The sequence below is a fragment of the Nicotiana tabacum genome, chromosome 17 (genome assembly GCF_000715075.1).
Source record: "Nicotiana tabacum cultivar K326 chromosome 17, ASM71507v2, whole genome shotgun sequence".
NCBI classification, from domain to species: Eukaryota; Viridiplantae; Streptophyta; class Magnoliopsida; order Solanales; family Solanaceae; genus Nicotiana; species Nicotiana tabacum.
Window position 1 is genome coordinate 65,448,665 of NC_134096.1, and position 12,445 is coordinate 65,461,109.

Sequence of the window (12,445 nt, forward strand, 5' to 3'; positions counted from 1 at the left end):
TACATTTATTTTTGGAGCGGGGTATTGGTAATTGTCTTTTCAAAAATTCAAGACTTCAAAGTTTGTTTTTTGAATTTTTATGTTACATTAAATTTTAGAGATGCCTTATCGGGCTTGAAAATACTGCCCTAATTCAACTTATGATGAACTTAATAAGTTAAGGTAATACTTGAGTAACATTCCTATTCTAACTAGCAAGTATTCCCTTCATTTCAATTTGCGTGAATTTATTTACTTTTAAATTTGTGTCAAAAAAAATGATCCATTTTTATATTTAAAAATTTCAATGGTTTGTAACCATACAAATTATATATGCCTCATTTTATATTATAAATTCAAAAATCTTCTTTTTTTCTTAAACTTCGTGTTCAAATGAGTTCACATAAATTGAAACACATAGAATACTATTTACATAGCTTGAGAAGTAATATAACGGAACACCTCTTTTTTAGTAGGATCTTTGAAAAAAAATCAAGAAGTATTCTATAGGCATTGTAATTTTATGTCCATAGATAGTAACAAATGCCTGATAAAATAAATGAGAAAAAACTACACACATAATATTTGCACAAAATTGTATTAGTTCATTATAATTAAGTGATGTTTACACAAAATTTTACTCTTGAACTTATTATAACTAAGTACTAGAATAGATAGAAAAGGAAGGGAAAAAAACTAAGTTCTAGGAGTAATAGATTGAGATGATAATACATACTTATTTAATCATGTTTAACGATAAAAATATATACAAAATACACAATGCTTATTAAATTTGGTGTAAGAGCATAGTATGTGTAAAACGAAATTACATGGTTACTTACAAGTAATATTATCACTTTTAGTTCGCTCCATAAACTATTTATATTTGATAATCGAAAAAGTACATACATACATACATACATACATATATATATATATATATATATATATATATATATATATATATATATATATATATATATATAAATATAAAGATTTTCCCTTTCTGGCAATATCGTGTCTTTACCGTGTCATGTATCCCGCTTATAATTCATTCTGGAAAAAGACCAGGCTACCCAATTTGCCCCTGCAACGACCAACCGACTTCCCGTTCCATTTTACAACCAATTTGTATCGACTTGGCGGCAATACTTCAAAATTCTACGCAAAATCTTTTGACAGTTTAGTGGACAAACTGAAATGGGTGTTCAAGGTCTCTGGGATCTCCTGGCCCCCGTGGGTCGCCGCGTCTCCGTCGAAACCCTCGCGGGAAAAAAACTAGCAATCGGTAACCTCAGTTCTTTTAACCCTAACCCTAATTATATATACAACACTCACTGATCATATTTATACTGATTACTGTGTGGAAATTTTTTATTTATCAGATGCGAGTATATGGATTATACAATTTATGAAAGCAATGCGAGATGAAAAGGGGGAGATGGTGCGGAATGCTCATATTTTGGGATTTTTCCGTCGAATTTGCAAGTTACTCTACCTTCGGACCAAGCCAGTATTTGTATTTGACGGTGGCACACCTGCCCTCAAGCGTAGAACGGTGATCGCGCGTCGCCGCCAGCGGGAAAATGCTCAGGCCAAGATTAGAAAAACTGCTGAAAAATTGCTCCTTAATCATGTTAGTCTATCAATTATTTAGAGTTATGTGTTGCGGACCTAGAATATATTATATATTACTGTAACATTCTTAAAATTGGTTAAGTTTTTAGATAAGACACCACACACTTCTTTATGGTATAGGTGTTATAGTTACCAGCACACTGTTTTTCAAGGGATTGGGAGCATGTTACAAACCTAACTAAATAAAGATTTCTTCTTTCTTATATGTTTGATCATGAGATGGTTATTGAACAATATGTTTGTTGTCTATTCTTGGTGACGTTAGTGCTTTTCATCAATGCTGTCGTGGATAACCATGCAAGCAGATGAGAGAACGTGTTTGGTTTACGTGCCAGGCTGTTGATAAAACCACTATTTCCTCGATTTACCTTTTTTTCTTTAAATTGGACGTCTTTTATCTAACTTAGAGTGCATTCAACTTATCATCATCGTCATAGTGTGGTAAGAATTTGACAATACGCATGATGCTGAATTATTTCATCATCTCTACTTGCAGCTTAAGGCAATGAGGCTGAAAGAGCTGGCTGGGGATCTGGAGAACCAGAGGAAGCAGAATGATGCAAAGGGTAAAAAGGTTAGCTCAGAAGCAACTGGAACTGTGAAGAACGAGGCCGAAGGAAATGGCTTGGCTGCAGAGAACTATGATAAGGAAGCACTGGATGAGATGTAAGTTATAGTAGTCAGTTGTATGATCTTCTTTGTTTTTTGGATATGTTATACATTTGTAGGATGTTGCCGTTTTCTACTTGAATGTGGACATAAAAGATTCTCACACTCAGTTTGACAAGTTAATTAAGGTTGGCAGCTTCTATTCAAGCAGAGGAAGACTGGAATTTTGCTGATGATGCATCAACATCTTGTGCTGGGAATCCTGCTGAAAATGATAACACCGATGAAGACGAAGAGATGATACTGGTTAGCATCAACTGCTTTTTGATTTTATTTTCATTTTCACATGTCAAATTCAGATTGTGCATGATGCTAGTGACCAATTCATTTGAGTAGTAAAATGATTGTGACGTTCTTGGTCCCAGTGCACCTTTTAGTTGTGTGCAATAAAGGTAACATGTATCAGATCTGTTGATGATTCTGCTGCTGGGAATCTGAATAATATTTGCATTAAGAGTATGCTTTTCCTTATGGCTTAAGGAATAATTAAACTTCTTTTGCATGCACGTATCTGCTTTTCTTGAAGTGCATTAATGAGTAAAGAAGTCTTTGTCTAGTTTGGTCCTTCCATTGTTTGGAAGGAAATTCTAATTGTTATTTGCTGTTCTATTAGATGCAAGTATGTGGACTTTTTCTATCACAATTTCAATCCGTGGACTTAATTACCTCCATCTAATTGTGATGCTTGTGAATTGTGATATCTCTTGACGAGTATGAATAGATTTTTGTCTCTTACTAACCATGCCGCCAAACTCTTTATGCAATGTGCAGCCAGCAATGCAAGGAAAAGTTGATCCTTCTGTTTTAGCTGCTTTACCTCCATCGATGCAGCTTGATCTTCTTGGTCAGGTAAAGGTGTTTCTTTTACATATGGAAGCAGTATCCAGTTAATGCTCCCTCAAAAGGAGACAAAGAAACTCTGGATGTAGAAGTTTCTCTCTTTGTTTGATCAATAACTTGTGCCAGATGAGGGAGAGATTGATGGCAGAGAACAGACAAAAGTATCAGAAGGTCAAGAAGGTACATCATTAAGCCTGCTTGCACATCAGAACACAATGATTTGTCTTTCTGCAATTGCTTTTTGGGTTTTCAGAGCTCTGTGTCTTCTTAAATATGTATATCTCTTTTGTAGCTTAAAGTACGTTATTTATAGTTTGTGCACTGCTTTCATGTTTGCAACACAATATCTTAATCTTCAATGCTGGTCCTTCTTTGTGAGTTAGATTAGACGGATCTTCATGGTGATGTCTTTTAAATGATGTATCTATCATTAAAAAGTGTATTTGCCAGGTTGATGGTTTAGTTAGTACATCTTCAAACATTTTCTTGAGTCGTTTTTAGAACTGCTTATAACTTTCCCTGTGTTATATTATTCAATTATGTTACTTGTGTTTGCAAGGTTAAGAATTCAATACGTGTCCCTGCGCGTACATTTTCTATTTTTTTCAGTCTAATTCTGTAGATGCATCTCTCAGGTTCCTGAAAAGTTCTCAGAACTGCAAATACAAGCTTATCTGAAAACTGTTGCTTTCCGACGCGAGATAGATGAAGTGCAGAAATCTGCTGCTGGAAGGGGAATAGGTGGTGTGCGGACTAAAAGGATTGCTTCTGAAGCAAATAGGGAATTTATTTTCTCCTCATCGTTTACTGGGGACAAAGAGTAAGTAACAGTCATTTGGTTTTTTCTTGTGATTCTTTTTCCTCTCTTGCTTAAATCATCATCTCCTACTAAAAAAAATTGCATGTTGGTATTTATTAGTGTCCTTGCGTCTGCTGGGGAAGATCACACCAGAAAGAAGCCAAGTGAAGTACAAACAGAAAATAGTTTGCCAAATTCTGCGGCTGCAAGTGATGCTGCAACAAGGAAATCTAGTGTGCTAGAATCAATCGTGACTGAACCTGGAAGTGCATTTAATGATGACGTGGAGACGTATCTGGATGAGAGGGGTCATCTTCGAGTCAGCAGACTGAGAGCCATGGGTGTTCGCATGACTCGAGATTTACAGAGAAATTTAGATATGATTAAAGAGATTGAGGACAAAGATGTAGTGATGTGCCTACTGTCAGTGACACTGCTGTACATTCCCCTGGAAATGTATCTGATACAATTCCGCAGCTGAACTCATCCAATCCAGATAATGATGGGAAGGTTTGTTCAAACAACAAAAGTGAAGAGTCTGAGTTGAAAAGCGGGACTTCAATTCAGATATCTTTTGAAGATAATTTTGCACATGATTGTGCCAATGATGATGATGATATATTTGCACATTTAGTGGCAGGTGATCCAGCGATGGAATTTTCTATTGATCATTCCCTCTCAAAAAAGCAGTCTCTGGATTCTGCTTCGGATGTTGAGTGGGAGGAAGGAGTGATTGAAGAGAAATATGACTTGCTAAGCAATAACTCTCAAGGGGAAAGCCAGGCTACACTGGAGAAAGATGGCATAGATGATGAGGTTGAAGTAGAATGGGAAGAAGAATGTGTAGATATTTGCAAGGAGCCTTCCTTATTTCCATTTGATTCAAGAATTGCTTCTAAAGGTGCTTTGGAAGAAGAAGCGAATTATCAGGAAGCAGTAAGGAGGAGTCTTGAGGATTTGAGAGATCATAGGTGCATAGATAAATCTCATGAGAATGAGATGTCTGAAGAAGCTGTTCAAATGGTTACTCAGGGTATAATTATTGGATCTGATGGTCAAGATAACAATTGTCCAAAGTCGTATGAAATTCTTCAACAGAAAGAATTACCATCTGAAATTCAGACTGCGCACTTGCATGATACTGTACATGAGACGGATATTGCGGAGGGTAATAACTGTTTGGGAAACCAGTTAGGGGAACAATTTCAAGCTAATTCTGGTTATAGAAATATGCAGATTGAAGAAGCAACCGATCAAGCTGACAGAAATTTGCATTGTGATATACGTATGGGACCGACTGCTCCTCTTGATGGGTCAGAGGTTAGCATGATTAGGAAGAAGATAGCTGATACCACTGTTGAAGTTTCGAGTAACACAAAAAGTGCGCCAGATGTTACTTCTATAGAACAAGCAAGATTTAACGAATTGCCCAATGCAAGAACCTCTGATGCTCAACAATATGAATCTGGAGCTGCCTCACATCATTATACACATGAGTCCACAGAACTCGCCAAAGCTTTCACGGAGGGTTTCATAAGTGATACAAATAGTGCACAAAAACTAGATGATGAAGGTACTTGTGATGACCCATTATTGGAAGGGAAGGATCTCTTTGGCAATTTGGATTCTGCAGGTAGCAAAGAAGATCAAAAGGTTATGATGACTAGTTTGGAGGAGGAGATGCATGTGTTGGATAAAGAGCGTGAAAAACTAGGAGATGAGCAGAGAAAGCTTGAGCGTAATGCAGAGTCTGTAAGCTCTGAAATGTTTGCAGAGTGCCAGGTAGGTTTTAGATGATATTTATTTTTTCTGATGCAACTTTAGGCCTAATTTATTTCCAAATATCAAATTTTAGTAGTTGGAAGTTGTTCGCGCACTAGGGAGTAGGGATCCTTGTTGAGGTGTTTCTTGGCGTTTTATCTGGTTTCTCTCAATTTGCTGGTGTGCGTGTGATTACAAGTTGATTCTCAGTGACCCCAGTTTAATTTTGTTATTGCCATGCCGTACAGCATGTTCTGTCTCGACGCTATTGACACCCTATAACTTTGGGAAAAATTCTTTGTGTGGGTGTTTATTCCTTAAAAACTCTTATAGTATAATTTACATGCACCCTCATCAACAAATAATTGCTGGGGGCACTGGTTGAGTGGGTTGCCTAAAAATTCCATGTGTTCTTCGTGACCCAGGTTTGAATCTTTACTGCAGCAATTTGCTTATTTGACTTCTTACATTCATTTCCCATTTTTCCATGTGTAATAACTGTAGCGACTTTTTTATTTTGTGAGTACTTCTTACATTCATTTCCCATTTCTCGTTTAAAGTCCATCCCTCAAAATCTCAAAACCCAATTCCTCACAATTAAAAACATAAACCTTTGCCCAGTTACCCTAGCCCCTAAGATACTTTTTCTTCTACTGCAAAACTCTCAAGAAATTGAATTGGCACTTCCATATACTGGTTCATAGCAACAACAATAACAACAACCCAGTAGAATTCCACTAGTGGGGTCTTAGGAGGGTAGAGTGTACGCAGACCTTACCCTTACTCCGGAGGGATAGAGAGGCTGTTTCCGGGAAACCCTCGGCTCAAAGACAATAGATCCGTAACAACAACAGTAACCAGAAAAATAGTATCAGCATCGTAAAAGACGGCAAATAAATGGAAAGGCCAAAAAAAAAGTGTGAAACACAACAAAAACCGCTAGCAGTCCTAGACAAAACACTATTAGACTAGCCGGCACAACGAGGAGAAACGCTCGACAAAAGTTTAATTTAAAGTTGGTTACTTTGATTCCAATCACACTCCACTAATCTTTCGTAGCAAATGATTGACACGAACATGACCGGATCTAGCGCTTCGGCAATAACGAACCCATTACTTTTAGCATAGCAGTAATATATATTTCAAACTCACTAACATTTGAACAAATATTAAATTTGAAACCATAATTCTAAAAATACAATGAGTTCAATGCTAAAAACTCGGTAGCTAGTATTGGCATTAGTGGTGCCCCCGACGCCTTGAAATCCTGGGTCCGCCTATGCTTTTAGCTGTAATTTTTCTAGACTAAGATCATGCTTTGTATTGGAGTATCTCATCTTATTTAAATCACATAATCAATTGGTGTATCCTGGTTAGTTTATTAACTTGACATCCCAATATGCGTGATTGTTTTTTTCTTAGTGACCTTGTGAACTTTACAAAATTAGAAACCTGCATGCTTAGGGGCTTAGGCTTATGTGATAGATGTATCTTTGTACAAACTCTTTTAACCCTTTTGCCCCTTCTATTTCCTATTCCACTTACTAATCCGAAGTCATCTTCGTTCTTTATGTCTTTATTTTTAAATAACCGTGGTGTCCGAGCTAGGTTGCGCGCACTTCGACTAATTCCACGAGATACCTGTTACCTCCCACCAACAACAGGTACCAGGTAGCTCTATCCACCAAGGCGTGGACAGATGAGAAGAATTCACTTAGTGTTTTTTGTCTCCACTGGGATTTGAACATGAGACTTCATGGTTCTCAAACCACTTCATTAACCACTGGGTCACACCCTTGGGTGCATGTCCTTGATTCCTTTTCTCTGATGTTTCATGATGTTTCATGGTGATACAGTATTACTGTTAGTTCTATTCATCTCATTTGCATCTTTCTCTATGTCAGGAGTTGCTTCAAATGTTTGGCTTGCCATATATAATAGCTCCAATGGAAGCTGAAGCTCAGTGTGCTTACATGGAGCTTACAAATCTTGTTGATGGTGTGGTTACTGATGACTCTGATGCGTTCTTGTTTGGTGCTCGAAATGTGTACAAGAACATATTTGATGATCGCAAATATGTGGAGACATACTTTATGAAGGTTCATCAATTCACCGTGTCCTGGATACTCTTCTTTTCGTTAAGTTTGTCTTTCTGCAAGCTAGGTTTCTACAACTACACCTTTTTAGGTTTTTCAAATTAATAATCAAAAACTTTGTTTACCTCCACTGCAATGGTTAAATGATGCTTGTAGTAAGAGCTATTGTTTTTCTTTTTGTGATCACTATCAACCCCCTCCCCCCCCCCCCCCAAAACAAAAGAAAGAAAAAGAAAAAATAAAGAGGGAAAGGAAAAAAAAGGTTTTGAGGTTGGTGGTACACTGCGGGGTCAATGTCTCATTTCTGACAGAGTATTGTAGTTTCCTTTCATTTATAGTGCCTGTAGTTGATGACATATCTGCTGTTTATAGGATGTGGAGAATGAGCTTGGGTTGGATAGAGAAAAATTAATTCGTACGGCATTATTCCTTGGGAGCGATTATACTGAAGGAGTGAGGTAAGCCTGCTTTTGTGGCTCTTTTACAGAGTGCCGTATCCTGCTAACAGGTGTATCTGCCTCTCTTTTTTACTACAGCAATTAGTCTTGTTTGCATATTCTCATCAGGGAACTATAGATACTACAGTTCTTATATGTGGAGCAACTTTGCTTTGTCTGAGATATGCAGAAGTCCTGATCCATTTTTTTTGCCATGGTGCAGTGGGATTGGTATTGTTAATGCCATTGAAGTTCTAAATGCATTTCCTGAGGAAGACGGTCTTCAGAAATTTCGGGAGTGGGTGGAATCGCCAGATCCGTCCATTCTTGGGGGGCTTGATGCACAGGCAAGTTCCAGCACTAGGAAGAGAGGGAGTGAAGTTGGTGATCCTGATATGAGTTGCTCAAGCAGCAATGTGGAAGGCAATTCCGCGTCTGATGAAAATGTCAAGTCTGAGGATAGAGTTCAAAAGTTGAAGCAGATTTTCATGAATAAACATGTAAAACATTGTGTCCTTTTGCTTCAAATCTGTTGTCTATTTGATTGGAAAAGCATGATCTTACTCTTTCTTTATATTGGCACTGTGTTCACAGAGAAATATTAGTAAAAACTGGCATATTCCTTCCTCGTTTCCGAGTGATGCTGTGATTTCAGCATATGCTTCTCCACGGGTTGACAAGTCAACAGAGCCTTTTGCATGGGGGAAGCCTGATGTTTCTGTGCTTCGCAAGTGAGTTGTATTTGATTTTTTCTTCTAATGGTCTAGTGAGGATTTGAGATTTATATATGACTCTAAATGAACATTTGTTTGTTGCAGAGTTTGTTGGGAGAAATTCGGTTGGAGCAGCCAGAAAGCAGATGAATTGCTAGTACCGGTTCTGAAAGAGTATAACAAACATGAGGTTGATCCTTTTTCAGCTTCCCCTACCTGTCACCAAAATTTAAAAGCAAATGGATGTACACTAAGCACGTTAATTGGCATGTCTCTCTTGATATAAAGGAATGACTTCTATGATAATACAAACATGAGTTCACTTCTATTCTTTCTTATGTGCTCTGCACTTAATGTTTTTTCATTTTGTGTTAATTTGTCTGATTGGAAAAAGAGGAAGCTGATGCAGAACTTTTCTCTCAATGTTCCTTTGTTTACTTGATGTAGACACAACTTCGACTGGAAGCCTTCTACACTTTCAATGAGAGATTTGCAAAAATTCGTAGCAAGAGGATAAAAAAGGCTGTTAAACATATGACAGGAAACAACTCCATGAATTTAATGGATGCAAGTGTACAAGATGCTCCTGGCACCTTTAAAAAAAGAGAATTAAAATTTAATAATGTGGAGGAGGAAAAGATAGAGGATCCTTTGATGGGACTAGAGTCTGCTGGTGCTGATTATGAGGAGACTAAAACAAAAAGATCAGTTGGAAAGCAGTCAAGAAAAAGGAAAGGAGAGCATTTGCAGCCTGAACATTTGGAGCCACCAGAGGGATCAGGAAGCAAGCAAAACACCAATAAGAAATCAAGTGGTGGTATAGGAGGAGGAAGGAAAACAGCTCGATCTGCGGGGAAGGCAAGTAAGAAATCCTGTTCCAGATCCTTCAAAACAAGCTCTGAGGGGGAAAAAGATAATGATATAGAGCAACAATCACAAATTGAGAAGCTTGAAAAGCCAAAGCAAGCAAGAAGAGTAAGTCCTTTTTCTTGCAACACTAATTGTATTTTAACTCTTCATGACTGCACCTTTTAGCGAAATTGAAAAACATTAACACTGTCTTTCCAGAGCTCATTGAGATGCTATATATTGAGATAGTATAGGGAAGATACTCATTGCGCTGGTGCTAATGTCAAGTCACCTTTGCCTTGTTTACTGTTTCTCTAACCTGTACTGAATTCCTATGTTTCTGAGAATTCCAGAAAGAATTAGAGCTGAATTATTCCATCCTCTCATGTCAATAGTTTCCAAGCTGCTTCTGCAAGTCCTAGCTTTATGTTTATGATATTCTGCTTCTGCAAATCCTATATTTATGGTGTTTAAAAATTATAATGTTTTGTTACATGTGATGTATGAAAAATTACTCATGGTTCATATTGCATGTGAAAATTGTTGATGATGGTGGTTTGATTGCCTGTTGTCTTAAATTCTTGCTTCATTTTGCTATCTCGATAATTTGCAATTTCAAAAATCTCTTCAGGTGTCATTGCTAGTATATGCACGAATTTTGAAACAATATCCACATACTTCTAAACTAAATGACTCATTACTTTTCACTTTGTACATATTCATGGTTCAAGGGAAAATGTCAGTTTCTGTTGTGTTTTACTTGAGACCTCCAGTTCATGACTTTTAATATTCTCTCCGCTTCGTTCTAATTGAAATTTCAGTCAGAGCGTCATCGGAAAATAGTAAATTACAGTGAGGGAAGAGATGATGACTCTGATAAAGTTGACAAAGATGATGGAGATTCTATTACTGACAAGTTGGAAAGGAGAGAATCAGGAGCAGATGTGGGCATAGCTGAGCGTTGTCCTGATGATTCTAGCAACATGACTGAGAATGATGTAAGTAATGATTACTGTCCAGAAGGACTGTCAAACCCTGAAACAAGTGCTGATGTCGACACGGGTGGGGCAGAGATGGAATCCGCTGTTCAGCCAAGTTTTGGTGAAATGGACGATCCTGTTCCTGGGAATCTTTTGTCTAATGAGTACCTTAAAATGGGGGGTGGGTTTTGCTCAGAGGAAGATGATGGAGCTATGGAGCATGAGATAAATGCGTCTAGTCCTATCCTATCAGTTGAGTGTTCTGATATTAATAATTCCTCTCAGCTTTTGGGAGATGAGATTTGTGGTACTGCTTCAAACCAGTTTCTTTCTAGCCCCTCAGCGAAAACAAGTAAGAAGCAATGTGATGCAAGGATAGGTGCATCTGAAAACGAGCAAGATTTAGACAACGCGACTAATAGTACTTGTCACAAGGTATCATCGTACCAAGAAAATACGGAGGACAATGATTATGTTCTTGGTTCGGTGTTTCTTCATGCAATGCCAAATTTGAGGAAGCGGAAGAAGAATAGCTGACGGTGTCCGTGCTGCTGTAGGGTAATCCTTGTATATGAAGTAGCTTAGCATGTTCCTATTAAACGTTTCGCATTAAATGCCTGTGACCCGTGGGACTTCCCACCTTGTATAATTTTTGTATAAGCGAATTAATTATTAACTCCATCCTTCTTGCAACAATTAAGTTTGCGAGCTTGCCCCTGTGCGTACTGCTTAGTGATGAGCTAACATGGATTCATGAGTAACAAACAAAGTGTCCATATACATGCGTTTTGTGGTCTGCCGCTGAATAACTTGGGCTATTAGGACATTGGCCGATATTTTCTTCTGAATAGCTAGAACATCAATAACTTCTTCCGCTAACCCTGGGAGTAAGAAGAACTAAAGAATTGAGGGGGTTAGTTTTTCTCATAGGGTAACATATTAGTCAATTGCGTTGGTTATAGTGACAGAACCGTGATGAGGACCTGTTCCAAGTGGTCACCCTACATGAAAAGCTATAAAAAACGAAGGCTTATGTTGGGACATGCATCGATCAACCAAACTCTACTTGGAAACAAAAAACTTGAAGAATTTTGTAGTTCTGTTTTCTTTTGCAGTTCTGAGATTTATTTGATGAAAGGTAGTTTCCTGTTGTAAAATGATAGTTCGAATCAACTAAGTACATGAATTCTAACCACTTGAATTCAAAATGATAGTTAGAATTCATGTACTTAGTTGATTCGAACTAGATGTAATTAAGGCAGGACAGTAGTTACTTTTTGGTGTAAGGTTTTCTATTGTATTTTGAGGAGGTTTGAGGGTGTTGTTGGTGGGACGAATGCTCCACTCCACCACTTGTCTGCGGAAAAATCAACTTAACCAATCCTAGAGTTTTATATAAACGAATGAATGCAAGATGTATTTTGTTTTTGTTTTTTACAGAAAGCTATCACTTACGTATCAGTAAGTGATTTGTATTCACTTTAGTATATATTTTTAAAGTTAAATTTTTTGATCTGGTGCAAAATACTTGGTGCGCGTAAGTAATTTTTCTCTGTTCTGGTGTAATGTGGTGGGTACAGTATTGAGGATAACCCTTACAATTAGGGGAGTTCATAAAAATCCAAAAAATCGAACCAAACCGAAAATCGAATTAAATTGATCAAAAAAACTGATATTTTTTAGG

General features: G+C 37.5%; 1 protein-coding gene across 1 annotated transcript; it reads left to right on the plus strand.

The window, feature by feature from the left end:
* Nucleotides 1-1,021: 1,021 nt before the first annotated feature.
* LOC107798668 (DNA repair protein UVH3) lies at nt 1,022-11,457 on the plus strand. The gene is given in 16 exon segments (XM_016621684.2): nt 1,022-1,267; nt 1,365-1,615; nt 2,114-2,283; nt 2,415-2,532; nt 3,058-3,135; nt 3,253-3,306; nt 3,762-3,946; nt 4,046-4,329; nt 4,332-5,707; nt 7,591-7,785; nt 8,155-8,240; nt 8,443-8,719; nt 8,814-8,950; nt 9,038-9,122; nt 9,380-9,907; nt 10,603-11,457. Coding segments are annotated over 16 exon segments (4,608 nt in total). The 5' UTR covers nt 1,022-1,179; the 3' UTR covers nt 11,299-11,457.
* Nucleotides 11,458-12,445: the final 988 nt, after the last annotated feature.